We start from the raw sequence: 24,282 nt of genomic DNA on the forward strand, positions 1-24,282 counted from the left end.
AAGAAAGCGAGGGAGCCACGAGGGAAGGGTGTTCCAGGCAAAGGGAGCATAAAGGCTCTGCTGCAAATACCTGTCTGGCACCTTCAAGGAATGGCAAGAAAGGCAGTGTGCCCAGAGCAGAGGAAGCTGCTGAGAAGCCTAGGAGATGAGATGGAGAGCTAGCTGGTGCACCTCACAGGGGTCTTCTAGGCCCTCAGGCTTTTTTTTAAATTTTTTAACACAGATTGAGATGGGGAACCATGGAAGGGTTGGGAGAGACAGTGCCTTGTTCAAGGCTCTCACAACGTGAACAACAAGAGTGGTATTCATTCAGTCGTGTCCGACTCTTTGCGACCCCATGGACTGCAGGCTGCCAGGCTCCTCTGTCCATGGAATTCTCCAGGCAAGAATACTGGAGTGGGTAGCCATTCCCTTCTCCTGAACAAGAAGGCGGGGACTTTGTTTTGCTCCCTGCTAACGCCCAGCCCTGAAAGAACACCAAGAGGTGGCAAGAATACACAGAAGAACTATACAAAAAAGATCTTCATGACCCAGATAACCACAATGGTGTGATCACTCACCTAGAGCCAGACATCCTGGAATGCGAAGTCAAGTGGGCCTTAGGAAGCATTACTATGAACAAAGCTAGTGGAGGCAATGGAATTCCAGTGAGCTATTCGAAATCCTAAAAGATGATGCTGTGAAAGTGCTGCACTCAATATGCCAACATTTTGGAAAACTCAGCAGTGGCCACAGGACTGGAAAAGGTCAGTTTTCATTCCAATCCCAAAGAAAAGCAATGCCAAAGAATGTTCAAACTATTGCACAATTGCACTCATCTCACACACTAGAAAAGTAATGCTCAAAATTCTCCAATCCAGGCTTCAACAGTACATGAAACGTGAACTTCCAGATGTTAAAGCTAGATTTAGAAAAGGCAGAGGAACCAGAGATCAAGTTGCCAACATCCACTGGATCATCAAAAAAAAGCAAGAGAGTTCCAGAAAAACATCTATTTCTGCTTTATTGACTATGCCAAAGCCTTTGACTATGTGGATCACAACAAGCTGTGGAAATTTCTTAAACAGATGGGAATACCAGATCACCTGACCTGCCTCCTGAGAAATCTGTATGCAGGTCAAGAAGCAACAGTTAGAACTGGACATGGAACAACAGACTAGCTCCAAATCTGGAAAGGAGTACGTTGTAGATGTATATTGTCACCCTGCTTATTTAACTTCTATGCAGAGTACATCATGAGAAACGCTGGGCTGGATGAAGCACAAGCTGGAATCAAGATGGCCAGGAGAAATATCAGTAACCTCAGATGTGCAGATGACACCACCCTTATGGCAGAGAGTGAAGAACTAAAGAGCCTCTTGATGAAAGTGAAAGAGGAAAAAAAAAAAAAAAGAAAGTGAAAGAGGAAAGTGAAAAAGTTGGTTTAAGACTCAACATTCAGAAAACTAAGATCATGGCATCCAGTCCCATCACTCCATGGCAAATAGATGGGGAAACAATGGAAACAGTGACAGACTTTATTCTTTTGGGCTCCAAAATCACTGCAGATGGTGACTACAGCCATGAAATTAAAAGATGCTTGCTCCTTGGAAGAAAAGCTATGATCAACCTAGACAGCTTATTAAAAAGCAGACACATTACTCTACCAACAAAGGTCCTTCTAGTCAAAGCTATGGTTTTTCCTGTGGTCATGTATGGATGTGAGCGTTGAACTATAAAGAAAGCTGAGCGCTGAAGAACTGATGCTTTTGAATTGTGGTGTTCGAGAAGATTCTCGAGAGTACTTGCGCTGCAAGGAGAACAAACCCGTCCATCCTAAAGGAAATCAGTCCTGAATACTCACTGGAAGGACTGATGCTGAAGCTGAAACTCCAATCCTTTGGCCACCTGAGGTGAAGAACCCACTCATGGAAAAGACCCTGATGCTGGGAAAGATTGAAGGCAGGAGGAGAAGAGCACGACAGAGGATGAGACGGTTGGATGGCATCACCGATGGGATGGACATGAGCTTGAGTTGGCTCCGGGAGTTGGTGATGGACAGGGAAGCCTGGCGTGCTGCAGTCCATGGGGTCGCAAAGAGTCGGACACGACTGAGCGACTGAACTGAACGGAAATAGCACCAGGCCCTTGGTTCCACTCAGTTGAACAAGTGAATGAACGAAAGAATAAATTAGTGAAATGAGGAAACGACTCAATGAACAATGTGAAACAGAATCCTTTGGGGATCTTTCATTCCACAGGTGCTCAGTGGTGGACTCTCCCCGCCTCTCATCCTCCCCGCGCTCCCTCCCCTGCTGTTAGACTGAGGGTCCGGGCTGCGGCCGCCAGAGGGCGCAGAGCGGCGGCGTTTCCCGCACGGAAGGTTTTGCATGAGGCACTGTATGGGGCGGGGCCTGCGGGCGGGCGCCACTCAGCTGGACCCGGTCAACCCGAGGGCGGAACGCCGCGGCCGGGCCGAGGCTGTGCAGTGAGACCCGGGGCAGTTTGGGCGGCGCACCGGGCGAAGATGGCGGCGGAGCGGCAGGACGCTCTGAGGGAGTTCGTGGCGGTGACGGGCGCCGAGGAGGATAGGGCCCGCTTCTTCCTGGAGTCGGCCGGCTGGGACCTGCAGGTAGCGCTGGGAGGTGGGCCGCGTCGGGCAGGCAGGGTACTATGGGTAGCAGACACCTGGTGCCTCAAGCCCGCGGCGGGCGAAGCGCACAGTCATCCCGCCGGGCTGCGGCCCGACCCAGGCCTCAGGGTCCTGGGTCTGCTTGCCACTCGTGCCAGCTCGTCCTGGGCGAGGGGAGACGCAGGCCAGCCCAGGCCCGGACTGACCTGGTCTACCGGGCCTCGGTTTCCCCTTCTGCCTAGTTCTTGGGGAGGCGAGACTTTGGGCACTGTCGCAGCCCGCGTGGAGACGGGGACCCTGGGGGCGTGGCTGCCGCGCAGTCTCGGCTGCAGCCCCGGACGGACTGACCAGCTCCCGAGTGGACACGCGCGGCGGAGGGGACGAGGTGCTCGTTCATTTCCGTGTCCTCAGCCACAGTCACACGCCCCCTCGTACCTAAATGCTGGGAGAAACTGGGTTGTGGCGCAAAGTTGGGTCCTAGTCATCTTTATTGAGTAACTTCTCTGTAAAATGGGAGTCTTTATGGAGCTTGTGTAGTTCACTGGCAGGTATTAGATATACGTAAAATACTTACTGACTGAGAAGAGATTAAGATAAACTACACCAGGCAGGGATTTTGGTAAACTGTTGAATCCTCTGTGTCTTGAACAATGCCTGACAGGTAATAGGCACTCACTCAGTGATTAATTGTAGAAAGAATTGCATACATGTTTTTGGCCAACCTACGTCCTCGATGGATGACGATGTTTAATATTTATTGAGTGCCTACCATGAGCTTTATGTATCTTAAGTTATTTAAGCATTGCACTCTGAAGCTGAGGTTTCGGGAAGTTAAGTAATTTGCTGAAGGCCTCACTAGCTACCAGGTGGAAGAAATGGCATTAGAACTCAGTTCTGTCTGATACCAGAGCCCAAGCTCTCTTAAGCTCTGCCACCACGTGCCCTAGCACTTTACATACATGATTGGGTTTATCCTCGCCACACTGTGAAGAAAACTTCCTCATTTGAGGAAATTGATGAATTGGAAGCGCAGAAGGCAAGTGATAGGCCCAAGCTCACACACCCAGGGGTTAGGATGTGAACTGAGTTTGCTGACTTCACCATTTACGTGCTTCGCGAAAGTATAAAGTTAGGTAAAACATCACAACTGTATAGATATATGGTGTAAAGCCCCTGTGCTGGGTGAAAATGCAAAGTGCAGCTTCTACCTGAAAGACCTAGAAGCTCCCAGTGTTACAGTTGGCAGGTCATCAGTCTCAGGCTCCTCATGCTGTTAGTGCGGAAACACGCTCAGTATGTGATGTGACTTGCCCATGACTTGGACGTAGACCCCCTCGATGCCAGTTCAGTGCATGTCCCATAGCAGCACAGGGCATCCTGGCTGGCTTGCTAAAGTGTGTCCTGTAAAGGCACGCTGCTTCCAACAGGCTGGTTGTGTCCCACAGCAGCTCTCTGTCTCCTGCAATGTGGTGACCTTGAGGACAGGAGCCTTGTCTTGTCATCTCTGTAGACCTCATTGCACTCTCACTTCACTGTGCGGAGTAAGTGTTGGTCGATCAGGCCTGTCCGACTCTGCGACACCATGGACTGTAGCCGATAGCCCGCCAGGTTCCTCAGTCCATGGGATTCTCCAGGCAAGAATACTGGAGTGGATAGCCATTCCCTTCTCCAAGGGATCTTCCCTACCCAGGGATTGAACCCGGGTCTCCTGCAATGCAGGCAGATTTTTTATTGTCTGATCCACCAGGGAAGCAGTGATTAGTAAATACCTATGCATTGAGTCCATGCAAGAAACATCCAATCACAAATGGCTAAAAGAGGTCCATATTCCTTCTGTATGTATAGAGCTAAGACATGACTGTGCATAAATGTTAATGGATCCTCTCATCCATTTTGAAAGGTTGGTGAAATGGGTGTCCCCATTGCACAAACCAGGAAATAGCCGCAGAGAAAAAGTAAAAGTAGTCATCTGTAGTGACCTCACAGTTTCAAATTCCTGGCTGTCACCTGAAAGCTGAGAGCAAGGGCCTGAGCAGACTGCCTGGGATCAATCCTGGCTCTACTCTTTACCAACTGTGTAACCTCAGACAGTTTTCTTCTCAGCACTTCTCTGTCAGCTATAAAATGAGATGATGATAGCACTAACTCCATAGGGTTCTTTAAGGATTAAATAAGTTAGCACACATAAAGTTCCACTCACAACAACATGGCACATAAATGAGTGTTCATTAAATGTACACTGCTTTTACTAGATCCCATTTCCTCATAAAATGACATTGAGGAATGTCTCCATCCCAACTTTCCTTTTTGCCTTCTTTTTCCTTTAGTAGGTGGAATTTGTTTCAGGCGATATGAAAACAAATAGTTGGGCCACTAATCTTTTGGTCTTATTTTCTATGGCCTACCAGATACAGACTGCTTTATAATTGTTGGGCATATTTTTGTGTCTTTGCTCCTTTGTGTTCAAAGGAGATGTATTAGATGAAGGCCTGTTTAAGTATTCCAAGTTACTGCCTGTCTGTTTCAGATCGCCCTAGCAAGCTTTTATGAGGATGGAGGGGACGAAGACATTGTGACCATTTCGCAGGCAACCCCCAGTTCAGTATCCAGAGGCACAGCCCCCAGGTAAGGGCCAGCTTCAGTTATTGCCTCATTAGTGTGCTTCCAGCAGTGGTGAACTATTTCCTGACTTGACAGAGGGGTCAGGCCTAGGAACGTGGACCAGTGGGTTTGAGGGAGAAAGACTGGTGGGTGGTAGTTTCTTGCAAGACTTATTCCTTTTGTATGGAGATGTGGGATTCTTAACTGAGTGTGCTTTATGATCCAATCCTGGAGGAAACAACAAAACCAACTTTTTAAATGTTTCGGGGGGTTCTCTTTATTTATGAAATGTGAGGAGCAGCTTCTCCATCTCTGAAAATAAGTTGAAACTGAAGTGCTTCCTTTCAGGGATGCTGTAGATGTAAAAGTTTAGGCCAGATGATTTTTAAAAGGCTATTTAAATATTTTAGGATGCCCATTACCCTATTAAAAAGACTTAGAAAAACTAAACCTGTTAACGCACTCTTTGGCAAATTGATTAGGGAGACCGTGTCTTATTTTGTGAAACAGTGTTAACCTTTGTAATCTCATTTACATCCCCTATCCTCACCATCCTGACTCCAATGTTCTTAGAGCAGATTGCTACTGTGATCTGCAGACTGCAATAATTATTGCCGGATTTCATGAGACAGGCAGGGCCTCTTCCTTTAAAAGTGTGTGAACCACATCTCCCTTCTCTGCTGAAGCCTTTTCTACTCTGGTGTATGTCCTCAATTAGTTTGAGTTTACGTTCAGCCCCAGAACACATATATAGGGTTTCTTTGCTGGTGTGAGGTGATAAGTTGTGTTTCTCTCTGAGAACATCTGAGATTTAAATTACATTTCCCCTCTTTCAAGAAGGAACACTAACCCCAGCTGTCATTGTTTCCTTAACTTCTTCGCCTCCTTCATTTCCAGAGGAAAGAGGTAATAGGCAGGACATCTTTCAGTTGTTCATCGATGCTAACCTGTGAGGTGTTGTTGATGACACATCATGATGTTACTGCCTGGGACCTGGTTGGTAGGGTAAGGGCTCTTATGAAGCTGCTCATGGAGACAGCTAATTTCCTGCAGTGTGTCTTTCACAGGCACACCAGATTAGTTGGGTATTGGCACAGAAATAGAGAGGAGGAGAAATTGAAACCTAGCTTGTGATGTTAGTCACATGTTCATACCTGTCTTCTCTGGTAGACCCAAAGTCCAATCCAGACAGTGGTTTATTAGAGCCTGGGCTTGGAGCCTGACCACCCACCTTCATGCTAGAGCCTGACCGCCCACCTTCAAATCCCAGCTCTGTCACTTGAGAGCTTTGTGACCTTGAGCAGGTTACTTAAATCTTTATTTCAACCAAACTGATTTGTTTGGTGTCTCAGTTCTGCCTGAATTTTTGGCTCTTCTGCTTTTGTTTGAGCCTCTCATCTGACTCGACATGCCTAGTCTCTTGCTTCCTTTCCACCTGTGCGAATCCTTTATGTCCTTCCATGTTTAGCTCCCTCCCCACCTTCTCTACGAAGTATGTAATCCCCAAACCCAGAGGCAGCACAGACTCCATTCACAACCCATATCTGCATACTACTCAAAGACGTCTCTCCTGTGTTGTCTTGAATTCTTCTGACGATTACCGGAATATTTTTCTCCCTGAGTAAATTGTAAGTTCCTAGAGGTGGAAGGGCTAGTATTTCAGAAGCACCCACCATCTGTCTGGCTCTGCCAGATACTGTTTCATACGTTATCTTCTTACACCTCAGTAACCACCATGGAAGTAGGTAGGGTGCTCACCATTTCACATGTCTGGATGCTGAGTCTTAGTATGAATAAAACACATTTGCCCTTACGGCGAATTCAAACCCAAACTCGTCTAAATCCAAAACTGCTGCTCCTGCTAACTACGTTCCTGTCCAATATCTCCCACCCCTGTACCTAGCACAGGGTTGAGTAAGAGGGAAGCTGTTATTTCTTCCTTTTTCTTCTTTTTTCATTGTACAAAACTGTACTTTCATAAAATGCTAGGGACCACCGTTGTCTGATTCTTTAAAACTATATTGTCTAATATGGTAGCCTCTAGCCTCTGGTAGCTGTTTAAATTAATTAAAATTAAATAAACATTCAGCTATTCATGCTCAATTACCGAATTTTAAATGCTCAATAGCCCCATGTGACTAGTGGCTTCCATATTGGACAGTGCAGATACAGCATTTCTGTCACTGCAGAAAATGTTATCTGACAGAGCACCTTTGTGCCACTTCAGAGTGCCTGGGAGATAGAGTTCTGATACTGAAAAGTTGAAATTTCTGAGACAGTTTGCCAATTTGTGGAAGATACAAGACCTAGTATTCTTAAATTGGTGATGTCCCCAGGACATCTGTACTGTTAAGGTAACTCTCAGAGCATTACTCCAGAACAGTGGTCCTCAGACTTGAGCATGTATCAGAATTACTTGGAGGACTCCTAAAACCAGATTACTAGATACTCCTGTTAGGGTTTCTGATTAAGGAGGTCTAGGGTAAGGGTGAAGGATTTGCATCTGTCTGAATTTCAAGGGTAAATGCTGATACTCCTAGTTCAAGGCCCAACAGTTTGATAACTGCTGCTCAAGAGTAGAACTTGAAATGTGCTACACTGTCCGTCAGCACCCCAGCTGTTCACAGCAAGCCCATGAGGTTGGTGCTGATTGTTTCCATTTTCACATGAGAAAATGAAGACTTAGAGAATTTCAGTAGCATGCCCAAGATCCCAGGTTTGGAAGCTAAGTTCAGGTTGAAACCAGGTATATGGATACCAGAGTCTGTTAGATGCCATCAAAGTTATGTGTAAGAGACCTATAGCCAGAGCAAGTGGTTTGCTCAAGCTGGTGGTAGTGGTGTTCAGTCGCCAAGTCATGTCCCAACTCTTTGTGACCCCATGGACTGCAGCACGCCGCTGTCCCTCACCATCTCCCAGAGTTTGCCCAAGTTCATGTCCGTTGAATCAATGATGCCATCCAACCATCTCATCCTCTGTCGCCCTCTTCTCCTTCTACCTTCAGTCTTATCCAGCATCAGGGTCTTTTCCCTGTACACATGTACACATGTGTATTTGAAGGTGTTTAACAATGGAGAGATAGAGAATTTTTTTCTCCATAGATGATAAGCTGAGCATCTGTAGAAAAATTCATTGGGAAGAGTAATGAGTGGAATTAGCTTTCCCAGGTGGCTCAGTGGTAAAGAATCCACCTGCCAATGCAGGAGACGTGGGTTCCATCTCTCGATCGGGAAGATGCTCTGGAGAAGGAAATGGCAACCCACTCCAGTATCCTTTTCTGGGAAATCCCACGGACAGAGGAGCCTGGCGGGCTACAGTCCATGGGGTCACAAAAGAGTCGGACACAACTTGGTGACTAAACAACAGGCCTTTAAGGCACTAGTACAGATCTTAATGACTTGCATCCTTTTAGACCATGTTGTGTAGAGCGTGAAGGAATGCCCAGGAGGTTGCTCTCAGCTCACTCAGGCAGGAATGTATTTGCTACACCATTTGCTGTTTGTCCTCTTATGTCTAGTTGGTGGAGCCTCAGAGTATATTCTGTCCTCTTATTGTCTCCCTGAAATAAATCTTTCTTCAAGACTGAACGGGAGTAAACAACTCCTTCTTAGCCTCACTAAATTGCTGTTATCCCCTTCCCCTCATATTAAAGAGAAACAACTTTTTTCCCCATAAGAAATACAGAAAATGTTTTTGTAAATTGTGTGTCTCATGATCCTTGAAAAACTAAGATTGTTCCTTGAGGGCAAATCTAAACTAGGAAAAAAGTGGCAGTGTAAGAGGACATCAAAGGAGGAAGTTAACCTTTCTCATAACATGTTTAGTGGGCCTTCTCTACTGCACCCTGTACTTGACTAACCTACAGCAGAAGCAGACAGGGGCCTCTGCACGCACATATTTCACATATTTGTTTCATTTCTGCTCCTTGATTTGTCCTTTAATGAGTTGCTGTCACTGGTTTCTGTGTGTGCCTGTGCTGCTTTCCTATAATGCCCTGCTGGTCCCCTTTCCCCACTATCACCACCATCCATTTTCCAGTTGACTGATGGTCCCCTCGTTCATCAGCACTAGGTCCAAATGCTGCATTTCTCTGGGAAGCTTTTCTTGGTACTTCCCCCACCCCCACCTAGAACAAAAGACTGCTCTCACGTCCCATGTGCTTTGCTTTGTCACAGCCCCTATTGCACAGTATTTAATGGATGGTTTCCAGGCCAGAGTGCCACTAACCTGTAAGCAACTAAAGGGTAAGAACTGTGCCTGATAATTTTTTAGACCCGCATCCAGTTCAGTGCCTGACACACAAGGCATCCCCCCAATATTTAAAAATTATATGATGAAAATCGCTATCCAGTAGTATGTTTTTAAAGTAGTACAGCCCCTATCCAGTTCCCTCCTTCCCCTAGGAGAGCTTAAATTGGATTCCACTTTGCTTCTTGATACACTTCCTATTTATTCTTAGTCCTGGGTGACCTTGAATATATACCACATTGTTTAGCATATAAACATAAGAGAGATAACCCTCTTCCACCTAGATCCTTTTCCTGCCCCACCAAAAAACCTAACCTCAGTGTCCCCAACTTGTAGCAGTTGATGATGGGGGTTACCTGTTTTTAACTCCCCATGAGATCAATTTGCTCCTTTCTGTGTCTCCAGCGATAATAGGGTGACATCCTTCAGAGACCTCATTCATGACCAAGATGAGGACGAGGAGGAAGAGGAGGGTCAGAGGTGAGTCTTTGTTGGGGGCATAGTCCACAGGAAATTCTATGATAATTACCTGGAAGGGCCTAGAAGGATAAATATGCTCTGTTATCATTAACCATTAGTACTGTGGGCTAGTCACACACATACTAGAAACAGTTTTCCACTCCGTGTAGCTTAGAATTGACCCCTGTCTTTTTACCATTGTGTTTTTCATTTGGGGTTTGTTTTTTTGTTGTTGTTTTTAATTTTTAAAATAATATGTGTTTATTGAAGAATATTAGGGGAAAGGAAATAAATCTATAAGGAAAAAAGCCATTCATAGTATCACAACCCAGGTAGCCAGGTATTAATATTTTTGGTGTATTTCCTTCCAGTTTTTCCTTAATTGAAAAAGCAATGTATTACATAATAAATAGGAAAATAGGCTTAGAAATGTATATTCCCCTTTTATACAGACACAGTACTGTTTTTTTTTTTTGTTGGTTTGCTTTTAACCTTTAGGAATATTATAATAAAACTGGTGTCCATTGTGGACAATAAAGCATAATGAAAAAAATATAACACCCACCCTTGGTAACTACAGTTAATATTTTGGCATATTTCTACTAAGTCTTGGTTCTGTGTATAAAGGTAGCTTGTTGATACTGTATTTTATATGATGAAGATCAGATAAGTTTGTTTCTTGCTTTTGTAGAACTAATGCTACATCTTGAATATTTCTCCATGTCATTAAAATTCTTGACAAGTGTTTTCATTGACTATAATAATAATGATCCATCATATGGAATGTTTGATGTTTAGATCATTTCCAGTTTTTTACCAGTGTAGATATCAATGCTGTGAACATCTCTGTGTACTAATCTTTGACTACATTTCAGGTTATATTAAATACTTTCTAGAAATGAAAATACCGAGTCAAGGCCATGAATATTTTTAGGGCATTTTGATCATAGGTTCCTAGTTCATAAGCCAGAGCTTTGAGGTCCCATAATAAGGACCTTACAGAACTTTATCTACCTGGAATGAACAAGGATGAACTGGCTGCAGCCTCATTTTACAGGTTTTGGTTCTCCATGGAATCTGCCTGGGTCTGTCAAACATTCCTGAGGAACATTGTGTAATAACTATTATGGAAATGCAGTTAGCTCATTGTGGTCACTCTTTGGGAAGTGGGCTCAGAAATTGCATGTGTTCTGTTCTTTGTTTTCATCCATGTAGTGACTTTTGCCCTACCTCAGAACATTCTATTTAGATATACTCAAAGTTCAGGAATAAATGTTAATTTCAGTGTTTTAATGCTCCTTGAAAGACAGTGTCATCAAGTAAGTGAATGCCCAACTCATAAATAACGTCTTCGTAGTTCTCTTGTCTGGTCACATCCTCCAGGCAGTTACCTTTTACTTCACATCCAGAGTTACCCTTTGGTCCCTCAGCATTTCAGACCTAATGACACTGGTCCTCTTGTTCATGCCAAGGCCTAGGGTTTTGCCTTCATTCCCTGGGTAATGTCAAGACATGGAAGGCCGAGGCTAATTTTTATAGGTTCTCAGTTCTTCCCACTGAGATGTGCTTTTGACTTAGCTGTGAATAGGAGTGATAAGGAAGCAGCCAGCCAAGGCTACATGACTGCAGATTTTCAAACCCAGGTTAAAAAAATAAAGTGCCAACTTAATCTCAAGCTTTGCTTAGCCCATTACAAAGCAGATGTGGGTATCTTGGGGCTTATATCTGAGCTTCGCTGACCACCTCCAGTACCCATTCTCAGCATCCTCCTGGTGTGTGTCACAACAATTGCAAGGCGAAGTGAGGCTTGGGTGAGCTCTTGGTGCGGTATCAAACCACCTTACATGTGTGCATTACTCTGTGCTTGTTCTTTTGCATACATCCGCTGATTTGAACCTCACGGTCCTGACTTAAGGAACAGGTAGGTAGGGCATGTGGTTCTTCCCTTCCATTTCAAAGAAGGAAAGTGAGGTATAGCTCAGTGCACTGGCTTGCCCAGGTCACTCAGTGACAGAGCCAACAGTGGAACCTTATTGCTTGTACTAACCATGCCACTGCCACCATTAATCCGGGGCTGCTAATGGTAGCTGCTTCTCACTGTGAACGTAGTGATCAACCTGGAAAAGTGTTGGCATTTAATCCCAGAGCTAATGTGCTGTTGTGCATGCCTGGAATGCCCTTTTCTAGTTTCTTTACCTGATAAACTCATCATCCTCAAGGTTTAGCCCAGAAGACACTCTTCTGGGAACCCTTGACTGTCCTCCCCAATTCTGTATTCCCAGAGACCCCTTCCTTACCTTTTTTTGTGGCTCACACTGCAGTATGTCTGCCTGCCTCTTTACATGTGTCTCCCACTAGACAGTAAGTTCCATAAACATGAGCATTGGTACCCTTTGCCTCATTGTGCCTAGCTCCTAGCCCAAAGCCTGGCACATGCTCTGTTTATGTTTTCTAAGCGTATATGGTGTTAGATGTGTATTTTCTGTGCAGGTTTTATGCTGGGGGCTCAGAGAGAAGTGGACAGCAGATTGTTGGCCCTCCCAGGAAGAAAAGTCCCAACGAGCTGGTGGACGATCTCTTTAAAGGTGCCAAGGAGCACGGAGCTGTAGCTGTGGAACGAGTGACCAAGAGCCCTGGAGAGACCAGTAAACCAAGAGTGAGCATATGGGGTTGATGTCTGTGTCCATAGAACTGAGGATCCAGAGCAGGGGGAAGGAGGCCTTCATCACCCAATAGTGATTGAATTTGTTTTTGTTTTTCATTTGCTCACTTCCTGTCATGCAGAAGAGCAGTGCAGTTTCTCTTACCTTTTAATATGAATCAAGATTTGGAAAAAAAAAAAGATTTGGGGCAAAGTTTTCAAACCTGTGGTCTAGATCAGGTTCTGCCAGTTGTTTTGTTTGGCCTGATCAACTTGATTTAATGTCTCGCTTTATTTTTTTTTATTTTAATTAAACCAGTAGCCATCTGTTTTACATAAAATCTAAATTTCTGCTGTCTTTGTTAAAATCAGAAAAGTATCTGGTGTTATCCTGCACTGAGATTCCAGCATGGTCGTGGTTAACTAGATCTTAGTAGCAGCCATTCCCTTTAGCCAAGCAGCACTCTCTCCAGCCACAGCTTTCCAGTTTTCACCCCAATCCCGAACTCTGTAGCTCTGAGCTTGCTACTCAGAGAAGGCATACCTCGTGGTTAAATATCTTGGAATAACATTTTGTCTGAATAACCTGATCACCGTTGACCCACTCCTTAGGTGTTTGTGAACTTGTCTTTTATAGCCATTTGCAGGCGGTGGCTACCGCCTTGGAGCGGCACCGGAGGAAGAGTCTGCCTACGTAGCAGGAGAAAGGAGGCGGCATTCCGGCCAAGATGTGAGTGTGCATCCATCTTCTCTAGGGAAGCTTGTGGACTGTTTAATCACTTTGGGGGAGAAGCTAATCCCATGATTCAGCAGCCTCTGAAAGGGAAGAGGCAGCACATTTGCTGTGTCATCCATGAATGAAAAGGCTTACCTGAGAATCACAGACAGCTCTCATCTGGCTGGATGGTGGCAGGGGGAGCTGGATAAGTTGGGCTGGGCAGAGTGGATGGACACACAAAGGAGTTTTCTGAGCATTCCATGAGTCTCAGGCAGAGGGATAGTGGTTCCAGGGTTCTCTGGTGATGTGGACAAGGATAAAGACCTTGGTCTTTAGACGCCCTCAGGGAGGCTTGAAACATACTTTTAAAACTTTTTCCTTGTTGTTGTTCAGTCCTTTTTTCCCTGTGCATAGGGGGTGCCCCCTCTACCAAGTATAATAATGCTATGAGACAATTTTGAAGTTTATGCCATAAACATTTTTTATTTTATTGATTTACAGTGTTGTGTTAATTTCTTCTGAACAGCAAAGTGACTCAGCTGTATATATTCTTTTTCAGTGCCATAAATGTTTTCATGTGACCTTGTGAACATTAGTCTGCATAATGTTTTTGTTTTTAATCATTTTGGGTTTTTTCCAGAACAAAGTCAAGCAAGAAGGAAATAAAAAATTCTTCTACTTGAGGCAGCAGCTGCTAATATGTTGTTCTTTAGCCCTCTAGACGCTTTCCTGTGGCTGTGTACAGGGAGTTAACAAATTTTGTAGATATCATTTTTAATGACTGCAAAATAGTCCGTGTAAAATTTGCCATGCTAATGTAGTTGAGCACAAGCTCTGTGCCAAGCACACTGGCAACGCTACAGATAAGGAAGCTACAGCTTCAATCAGTTGAGTCACGTGCTCAGTGCCACTTAGCTAGTGAGTGGCAAGATCAAGACAGATCTTGGTCTGCTTAAATCAAAGCCTATTCTCTTAATTTGTGCCATATCACCTTCTTATTTTAGGTTAACACTTATTTCATTGGTTGTTGATTGCCTTCCTTGTGCATGAATATATGTTTGTCTGTCTGTGTGTTTTAGTAATGACACAGTAAAATAGTAAAAAACTTGCTAATTTGCAGGTTCACACTGGTATGCTTGCCAGGTTCCTGACAATGTATGGACTGCTTACCTCCTGTTGTCATAGGTTCATGTAGTGTTGAAGCTCTGGAAGACTGGATTCAGCCTGGACAACGGTGAACTCAGAAGCTACCAAGACCCATCCAACGCCCAGTTTCTGGAGTCGATTCGCAGAGGGTGAGCAGAAAAACCCTCCTTCAGGTTCCATCTCAGTGTGTGAGATGGCAGATGGGAAACAAGAAATCAATTCAAATGTTTATTATTTAAGAAATTTAAAATTTTAAGCAGATTTAGCACAGTTGAGAAACAGATTCACAGATCTGCTTCCAAAACCCTGTGTATCTGCTTTTCCTCTTTGGGCCTAGGTCAGAGCCAAGTCACCAGATATGACTCTAGGCAGGCATGAGAGAAGGGGGAGGCAGGCAGGTAGCCACTAGAGCAGTCAGCTCCCAATGGAGGCCCATCAGTTGGAGATGAGAAGTTTCTCCTCCTTTTGTACCCATCACTGTCATTCTCATCCTGCTCCGTGTGGGCCCGAGCACTGCCTTTTCTCCCACAGAGAGGTGCCAGCAGAGCTGCGGAGGTTAGCTCACGGCGGGCAGGTGAACTTGGACATGGAGGACCATCGGGATGAGGACTTCGTGAAGCCCAAGGGAGCCTTCAAAGCCTTCACTGGCGAGGGTCAGAAACTGGGCAGGTAAGGAGCAGCATGGGGGGTGTGGAACTGTGTGGGTCATTCCTTTGGGGCCCAGCAGACCCTGTGCACAGTTCACTTGATGCAGCTCTTTACTGTTTATTACAAAGTACTTCAGATTTTATCTTTATGGGAGGAAAAGTATGAGAACATAGGCTTTGGCATTAACAAACCTAAGTCTAAATCTCTTCTTTGCTTTCTAGCCATATAACCTTGGACTGTACAGCCTTAGTTTTCTCAGCTTAAAGCGGGACTAGTAAGAGTCCTTATCTCCTTGACTACTGTTGGGAGGAGCACGTAGAGCATTGTCCCACAATGAGCAGTGAAGGTAACACATCGCTGCTTTGACTTGGTCATCTAGGGTGCTCAGGGCAGAGATGATCATCTCAATGGCTCTAAGGCTGAAGCAGACACACATATTCAGGTCACTTGAGGTGGGGATTCAGAGAGGGTAAGGAATCCAGCCAGCCTGCAGCAGCACGTTCAGGATCCAGGGAAGCTCAAGGACATTGCTGCCCTGTGCAGGCTGCTGCTCCAGTGTTAGGGGAGCTCTTATTTTTTCTTCTCTGGTCCTGCCTGACACTTACTTTGTCATTCCCTGTGACTGTTTTGCCTTGTGTCCTCTGCCACCATCTCTGTCTTGCATTCAAACCCCTCATATTAACAGGATCTGATTGGTTGATAGTTCCTCTTACCTCTGATCAGCAGAGTTCTCACACCAGATCCTTGACAAACCCACAGACAGGCAGCCTTTTCTCAGGGACCCACTTAGCTTTGGCTGTGCATGGGGTCACTTGGTCAGTATTCTGAGCGATCTGTGCACACAAGAGGCATTCGGCGTGGTGACACACAGTTCAGTCCTTATTTTACAGAGGGAAAGCTGAGGCTCTTGGACTTCAGGGGTTACCCGTAGGTGCTCCCTGCGGTGCCACCAGGACTGGAACCTGGTCTTTTGATTGGCACTCCTTCCCACACTTCTGCACAGCATGACCCTATTTCTGACCTAGCTCTGGCAGCTTTTGAGCTCGATGCTGCCCTTGCTCACCTCACCAGATCAGTGTGGTCTGCCGACAGCTGTGCTCTTTGCAATTCTGACTGGCCCTCTTCTTGAATCCCCTACCTCCCTGCTGGCCTTCATGCCCCGTCAGGAGCAAGGGTCATAGCTCTATTAGAGGTAATAGACTGCAGTTTACCAGGACCAAAATACTGAAGTCACCCTCCTCTCATTGTTTCATCTCCCACATTGGGGTCTGTGGGTTAGTCTGGGACAGCTGTTCTCAGAATGATCCATCTGTGACTTCCCTGTCAGTTGTGGTAAGCTTTGTGGAGCACCACTTAATTTTTTTTTCCATATATTATTGAAAATAAAGTGTGTTTATCTTTTAAAATAGAAAATACAGATAAAGAGTAAAAGCTATTCTTAAACCTAACAGCCAGATATATCCAGTTAGTATCTGAGGGTGTGTGTGTAAAAACAAATGTTCTATGCCCTACTGTTTTGCCTAGTCAGTGTAGTCTGGCTATCATTCCAGATCAGTAAATGAATTTCTGCAATATTGTTTTTAATGCTAACATAATTTTCTATCCTCTGTATGTACCATAAGTTAACCAGTCCCTGCTATTAAGTATTTACGTGATTTATCAGTATTATGAACATTACAGTGGTTATCTAATTAAATCTTTATATACCCCTGATGTTGTGCTAGAATTAGTACAACAAGTAGCTCAAAAGATCCTCACGTTGCCCTCCAAAACATGGTACCCTTCTTTCACCCACCAGTAGTTTTATGGAAGGGCTCAGAACACCTTGCAGTTTGGGTTTGTCTGGCTTCATGATAGTAACCGAAACTTTTGGAATGTCTTAACTCTATTGTGTGTACAAGACAATACATTTAAAAAAATTAAGATATCTTGAGACTTAGGATAAAGTGAAGTGTTAGTCACTCAGTCATGTCTGACTCTTTGTGACCCTATAGACTGTAGCCTGCTAGGCTCCTCTGTCCATAGGATTTCCCAGGCAAGAATACTGGAGTGGGTAGCCACCCCCTTCTCCAAAGGATCTTCCCGATCCAGGGGTGGAACCCATGTCTCCTGCGTTGCAGGTAGATTCTTTTCCATCTAAGTCACCAGAGAAAGCCTCTGTTTTAGGATAGGGCTACTTTATTAGTGCAGATAATGAATCAACAGAGCTTGATAATCAGACATGATGCTTGTCAGCTAAATAAATGTTCATTGCCAGTTCCACTTTGATTTTCAGTTCTAGCTTTTAATGAAAAATGAGCTTAAAAATAGTTTTATTACAGCTAAGGGTGATGGGACTTTATCTTTTCAGTCTAAACCAGATGGATAGCTTTTTCAGTTTTTCCAATAAATTTTATTGTGCTTTCCATCATTGTCTTGTTAACTAAAATGATCAGGAAGCCAAATATTTTAGGAAATTTTTCTCAAGTTTCCCTCAAAGATTGGTCAATCCTTGTTTTTTCTCCAATTACCTAGAAAAATAAAGTGAATGAATAGATTTTTCTCAGTTCGGAAATTTTTAAAAATTCTTTCAGTTGCATGAAACTTTTTGTTTTAGGTTTTGCATTTGTTTGTTTGGATGGGAACTAATCTGAAGATTTGAGACGCCTGCATTTGATTTCGAGTAGGAAACACCACGAGTGCACTTGGGATGGGGTGAGGGTGTCACTGCTGCTGGAATGAGCACCGCTGGTCACCATGCTTGCTGCAGTGCTCATCTTTGTAAAGCTGGTGACAGGGCCTCAGGACTCAGCATTGTTGCAGCAGAGCACCTCAGTGCCCAATTTATTCCCACTACAAAGGAAATGAGCAGTCATGTGATTCAGCTTCTCTCTCGTTCAGGCCTTTCTGGCAGGCAGCAGCTTCAGTGAGTACCTGTCATACTTGGAATTGTTATAAACAGTTGAGGGCCAGGCTACCTAGAATCTTAACTAAAGAGTTGACCTAATGCCTTTAAAATTAATGAACAGAACAGAGTAGATCTTAAGCATTTACAGGTGCAACATTTAATTTTCTGCTACCTCTCTTCGGGCCTGTGATGGTGTAATTTATCTGTGTGTCTCATCTTTTGAGTCCCACACGTTGTGAGGCCAGTACATAGAGGCTTTTCTCATAGCCAGTAAGTGTGGCCAGCTTTCTCTTCTGATCTCCACTCTATAATTCTCTAAGCCCGTATTTTTGATGTTCACAGAAAGTAACTTCAGTTTTTAGTTCTTCCTTGCTGACTGTGTGCTCTGGGGCAACATTTCGTGGACTGTTCCAGGAAATGATCTTCAGGAGGTTAACATGAAAAGAGCATGGTGGTCAAATAAGTTTGCCTTAACTTCACAACTTCTCAAAGTGTTAGTCTTTCAGTCATGTTTGACTCTTTGTGACCCCATCAACTGTAGCCCACCAGGCTCCTCTGCCCATGGAATTCTCCAGGCAAGAATACTGGAGTGAGTTGCCATTCCCTTCTCCAGGGGATCTTCCTGAACCAGGGATCGAACCCAGGTCTCCTGCATTGCAAGCGGTTTCTTTATGACCTCTCAAGACCTTCTTTAATATGTTAGTGGCCTCTGACACTGTTGGTATAATGTTGGTGACATTTCCAGAACCTTCTTGTAGATAACGCAAGGGACTCAGGTCCCAGGGAACACACTTAGGAAAGCACTTTTGTTGGATTTGCTAAGAATACCCTTTTTAGGTAAAGATCAGAGGAAGAAGTGAGGTGGAAGAACCGATCTAATTAGAGGCTTTGGGGGAAGGCAAGGGGATTCTCATCTAATGGCCTCTATTCTCTGCAAAGGTATAGGCCAGGACGTCTGCTAAGAGAAAAAAAGAGAACGCCTCCACACAGTTGTGGAGAATTGGGAATTTGTGTGCATTTTGTGTTTGTCCGCCTCCCTGAGTGGAACACCTCTTTAATCCTCACAATAGTCCTTGTTAAAGAACCTTGTTACTACTCTTGAAACTCAAAGAGCTTGAATAACTAGCCCAACACCTCCATAGCTAGTGGGTGTAATTCAAACCCTGGTCCATCTCATTCCAAGATCTGAGCTGTCCACACTGCAGCAGGCACCACGTCCTATTCATATTATATAATTAATCCCTGTGGTGCCAGGCACTTGGTTGGCTTTCCAGAAATCTGAACTGCCTCCTGATAGTTGACCAATGAGTATGAGATACCCTCATGAGTGAGGCTGCACTAGGGCAGGCAGGCCTGAAAATTCCATCAGAGGATAAGAGTCTGAACTTGTCCTTTACATTCCAACAGTCACCTGCCAGGCTGTGTCACACCCGCCTCAGTTGCAGACTTGGAGTATCCCCTCCCCATTCTGCCCTTAGCCTCTCACTGGGGCTAAACTCATCCTGATCTGTTGGGTCCTCCAGCATCAGGTCCCAGTCTTCCAGCCCAGGCTGTCTTGCATACTGCTTACTTCCTTTCAAGCTCTTGTTCAGTTGTGGACACCAGGGAAGAAGGGGGTGGGTAATTTGCCCAACTCCAGGAGTGAGGGAGCTGGCAGTAACTTGGGGATTGAGGTGAATTCTGCTGGACCTCTAAGTTCCATCAGAGCAGGGATTCTGTCTTGTCACTCCTTACATGGCTGCCACCAGACATAGCAAATGCTCAGTAAAAGTCCTTGACAGGATTCCACTCCTGCTGGGGCTTTGTTTCTGTTCTTGTCCTGATGCGATCCTCTCTCTTCAGCACTGCCCCCCAGGTATTGAATACCAGCTCGCCAGCACAGCAGGCAGAAAATGAAGCCAAAGCCAGCTCTTCCATCTCAATTGATGAGTCACAGCCTACCACAAACATCCAAATACGGCTTGCTGATGGTGGGAGGCTGGTGCAGAAGTTTAACCACAGCCACAGGTACCTTGCATTATGGGGCCTGGCTTATTCTAAGAGGGTCCCAGAAACTCCCACAGAGAAGTGAGTAGAGGGAGCAGTTCTTCCCCCTAAACACCAGCAGACTTTCCAGGCTCTCTCCAGAGGAGGCAGTGGGGTAGGAAGCTGTGCACGTCTGAAGCCTTTGGTTTGGTCCCCACTCTTCCATTAAGTGTAGCCAGTGACTGCTCCCTCTCTCTCGTGTGGGTCACAGATTCCTCAGATGGATTTGTTCCAAACTATTTGGTAATAGGAAGTTTCATGCTAAAGCCCAAGAGAACAGATAATTTGAACTGCTGCGGTTGTTGGAGTGGGGAGGGGACAAAATGCGGCATCCCACTCATCCCGCTCTTCTACCTCCCTACCCCCAGGGGGCCTCTGACAACCTCTAGGCTATGAAGGTCTCTGAGATGTGGACTTGGAGAATTCTAGAATGCCTGTTCTATCTCAGCTCATCCAGGCCAGATTGAAACAAACTGCCTCTCCAACTTAAAGATGGGGAAGCCAAGGCACAGAGTGATGAAGGGATTAGCAGGGGAGGACTGTTGCCAGTAAAGATATTTGGCAAAACAACTCTTTTTTTTTTTTTCTAGAATAGCAGTGTCTAAATTTCATCAGTCGTAGGCCATATAAATCAGAACCCGCGTGGGGTCCAGGGAGTGGCTTGCCAGTCCTTGAGTGTTGACAGGCTTCACATGAGGTTAGTGTGGAGCAAGTGTGATGAGGATTATAGAAGAGGGATCAGGCAGAGAAGCCCCTGAGGAGAGGGACCAGATGTGGGCAGAGCGCACAGCGTGATGAAGAACTGAAGGGGGGAGGTAGGAGAACGGGAGAAGGAGGGTGGTGTGTGATTAGGCAGGACTTGGGACTACTGTCCGGAGGTTGGTGTTTATAACAAGGAAGAGGGGAGCAATTCTGTGAAAGATTTTGAAAGAGTGACATGAGCTCATGTGTTTCCAAATGAGCATTTTGGCCACTGTGGAGGATGGGGCAGAGAAAGGGACCTGGGGATATGAGGTGGCCTCCCTCTAGCCTGGGGGCGGGGGGGTGGGAGTGGGCAGCAGGCAGCAGAGAACACCACTCACCCACCTCCCCACTCCACCAGGATCAGCGACATCCGACTCTTCATTGTAGACGCCCGGCCGGCCATGGCTGCCACCAGCTTTGTCCTCATGACTACCTTCCCGAACAAAGAGCTGGCTGATGAGAACCAGACCCTGAAGGAAGCCAACCTGCTCAATGCCGTCATCGTGCAGCGGTTAACATAACTGCCCAGCCAGCAGCCTCATCTCCCTCCTGCGTCTCCCATGGTCAGCTGCCCTGTGGGGACCACCCTTCCACCCTCTCCTGCACACCCTGCATCCAGTGCCACGTCTCCTCCGTAGCTCTGGGTTCTTAGATCTCAGTTGGACATTTGTTTTCTCCTTAGTTGCATTTCCTGGGTTTTTGTGATGATCAGTGGACTTTAAAGAAAAAAATAAAAACAACCAAAAAAAACCAAAAATTGAAGGAATATCACCAGCATGTTGTACAGAACTTCTCCCACTGAGGCAGGCTTTGATTACCATAAAATCGTATTTGTCTAGGGTGTGTGGAGGAGCCTTCCTTCCATCCTCTCTGTGTAAAAATTGCATGTGGCACACAACATCCACCCACTAAGTGTGACCCCCCTCCCCCCCGCCACCCCTATGTAGGGAAGGAAGCGGGGATACTTAAGAGAAAAAGGCTTTTGTAGCACTCACTCACATCAGAACACATTTCTTGCCTGGATAAAACTTGCAGCAACAAGAGGGCCCTGCCGTGAGATCAGATTTAGAGGCACACAGCCCCTCCGTTCCTTTCACTCAAACCCTGAGAGGTGTACACTCCCCAGGCCTTGGCCAGTTGAGATTCTGCCTACAACTCCTGCTTTGCTCCTTGCCTCCCTCATCATCCGGGCTGCTGTGTCATTGCTTTATTTCATGGAGAGATGTGTCCCTCAGAGGTAGGGGAATCTTTTTACTGGGAAACAGCTTGTGCCAACTCAGATGAGTTCAGAGTCAGGGTGTCTTGGCCTGAAAGAGAAACAAACAGCGTATCACCGAGCTCCTGTTAATGTGTGGCAAACCACATGTGGAAGAAGAGGTGGGTTCCCTGTGCTTCAAGCTCCTTGTACTGCATTTGTAGGAGGCTTTTGCTGACTAAAGTTAGGGTGTAACAAAGATGGCTTTGGTGTGCAGGCCCGAGTTCAGACTTGCACCAACGTAGGCAGTAGTCCCAGCCAGGCCAAGACCCTCCCCACATGAAGTGTGAGTCTGGGAGAGGAGGGCCACTGTGGTCTTGGATGGAAGCCTTTCACCCCCTGTTAAGTGAACCCCAGAATCAGCACTGACTCAGAATCTCCTGGTTTCAAATCATAATATAGCTCAGTCTGTTTCGAAGCAGTCATCACCAGTCACTTTCTCTTTTCTGTTTCACCCCCTGCAGTGAGCCAAGAGCTAACAATGCTGGTCCTCAGAGTTTGGGGAGGCCCTGGGTTCCCAATCCAGACCTATCCTGAGAAAGGGAGTTGGTACTTCTGATCCCAGAGAGGCAGTTGGGGCAGGGCTGCAGGCAGAGAGAAAGGAAACCATATGCTGGTCTGGAGAAACTGGAAATTATTGTCAGCTTGACCATTAAAAACCAAAATGAGGACAGTGGAGTTTGTACTTTCTAATGGGTTGCTCTGAAGAAGTATAATGACAGCAACCATAGTAAGTACTTCAGTGCTGCACAAGAATCCCACTGTACAGTGCCAAAACCTAAAGCCCAGGCCACACGGCTGGTAAGTGTTAAGGCCTGTCTGTCCCTAAGGCCTCTGCTCAGACACCATGCCCCGTACACATACACTCCAGCCCTGTGTACGTACACTCAACCCTCCCCTCTTCAGGGTTTCAGCTTACGTTAATAGCACATGCCAGAACAGAGCATGAAAACATAACCTGCATCCTCTAGAAGAGTCTGCAAAGGCCCTGGGTTCCCACCCAGCTCTGGAATTGAGTGAGGCAGCTGACTTAACTGTTGGCAGCCACCACAGTGCAGACCAGCCAGGTACCCGGCCCTACGTCAAAGGGACTGCCAACCACACAGCCAGGGATCACACTAGTCCAGTTCAAGGCCAAGTAAGGATGTTTTCAGCCCTAGTTTTTGTTCTGGTGGCACAGATGAAAAGGTTCATCCACTTGATAGGTTTCGTAGGGAGATACTCAACAGCCATTGGTTCTAGGGTTTCTGAAGTCAGGGCAGTTGTTCTCAATTGAGGCATTTTGGATCATCCCCAAAATTGGCTGTTGAGTGGGCGTTAAACAGGTCTGCGTGCATGCTAAGTCACTTCAGTTGTAGACGCCCGACTCTTTGCAACCCTATGGACCATAGTCCTCCAGGTTCTGGGATTCTCTAGATAAGAACAGTGGAGTGAGTTACCATGCCCTCCTCCAGGGGATCTTCCCGACCCAGGGATTGAACCTGCATCTCTTACATCTCCTGCATTGGCAGGTGGGTTCTTTACCACTAGCACCACCTGCGAAGCCCTAAGTAGGTCTGGCCAAGGACATAATGCAACATATAGGATATGTCCTAATTGAAGGATATCCAAAGTTCATCACTGAGTGAAAAATGCAAGTTATGATGATGCCCTAATGAGTGCATATTAAATTCATCTCTACTGTGGGACATGTGTGTTGTTCCTGTTTGATTTTGTGAGCCACACTATGCTAAACAGCCCTGTAAGTACTGTGTGGGACACATCTGGTTGCTTCCTCAGGAGATGCCTTTGGGTGGCACTGAGAAAGTGCCCTTCTGAGCTGCAGGGCCCCTTCCCATGCCTGCCCACTGTATAAAATGTGCCCGTCGTTGGAAGGACTGGGGCTGAAGCTGAAGCTCCAATACTTCGGCCACCTGATGCAAAGTGCCGACTCATTGGAAAAGACCCTGATGCTGGAAAAGATTGAGGGCAAGAGGAGAAGGGGATGACAGAGGATGAGATGGTTGGATGGCATCACTGACTCAATGGATATGAGTTTGAGCAAACTCTGGGAGATTGTGAAGGACAGGGAAGTCTGGTGTGCTGGAGTTCATGGGGTCGCAGAGTCAGACATGACTTAATGACTGAACAACAACAAATCCCAGCCAGGAACCCTGTAAAGTTGAGTTCATTGGGGGAAGAAGTTGGTGCAGAAATGTGAGTTCCCTGTTGCTGCCTCTATCCTAACTACATTTTACGGGGGAACTGCTGCCAGAACTTCTCCTAGAGTCAAGTAAAAGGTTATCTTTCTTTAAAATGG

The 24,282-nt window shown here is 45.8% G+C and overlaps 1 protein-coding gene across 3 annotated transcripts; it reads left to right on the top strand.

The window, feature by feature from the left end:
• The first annotated feature begins 2,440 nt into the window (after positions 1–2,440).
• On the top strand, positions 2,441–21,485 carry NSFL1C (NSFL1 cofactor). Of its 3 annotated transcripts, XR_006337047.1 has the most exons (11): positions 2,455–2,611; positions 5,139–5,236; positions 9,866–9,940; positions 11,835–11,840; positions 12,410–12,575; positions 13,198–13,290; positions 14,464–14,573; positions 14,956–15,093; positions 19,802–19,966; positions 20,575–20,681; positions 21,087–21,221. XR_006337047.1 is itself a non-coding variant. In XM_043883823.1 (10 exons), exons 1-10 carry the CDS (start codon positions 2,507–2,509, stop codon positions 21,247–21,249), a joined length of 1,119 nt encoding a protein of 372 aa, XP_043739758.1. In that variant the 5' UTR covers positions 2,455–2,506; the 3' UTR covers positions 21,250–21,485. The 3 variants fall into 3 exon arrangements, 2 of the variants coding, with proteins under 2 accessions (XP_043739760.1, XP_043739758.1); XM_043883823.1 differs by lacking the exon at positions 20,575–20,681 and having other exon boundaries at positions 21,087–21,485; XM_043883825.1 differs by lacking the exons at positions 11,835–11,840; positions 20,575–20,681 and having other exon boundaries at positions 2,441–2,611; positions 21,087–21,485.
• Positions 21,486–24,282: the final 2,797 nt, after the last annotated feature.

The sequence above is a fragment of the Cervus elaphus genome, chromosome 23 (genome assembly GCF_910594005.1).
Source record: "Cervus elaphus chromosome 23, mCerEla1.1, whole genome shotgun sequence".
NCBI lineage: Eukaryota > Metazoa > Chordata > Mammalia > Artiodactyla > Cervidae > Cervus > Cervus elaphus.

Coding starts and splice junctions, on each gene's coding strand:
- NSFL1C (XM_043883823.1), top strand. CDS start 2,507: ATGGCGGCGGAGCGGCAGGACGCTCTGAGGGAGTTCGTGGCGGTGACG. Junction 2,612..5,138: donor CGGCCGGCTGGGACCTGCAG/GTAGCGCTGGGA, acceptor TGTCTGTTTCAG/ATCGCCCTAGCAAGCTTTTA. Junction 15,094..19,801: donor GAGGGTCAGAAACTGGGCAG/GTAAGGAGCAGC, acceptor CTCTCTCTTCAG/CACTGCCCCCCAGGTATTGA.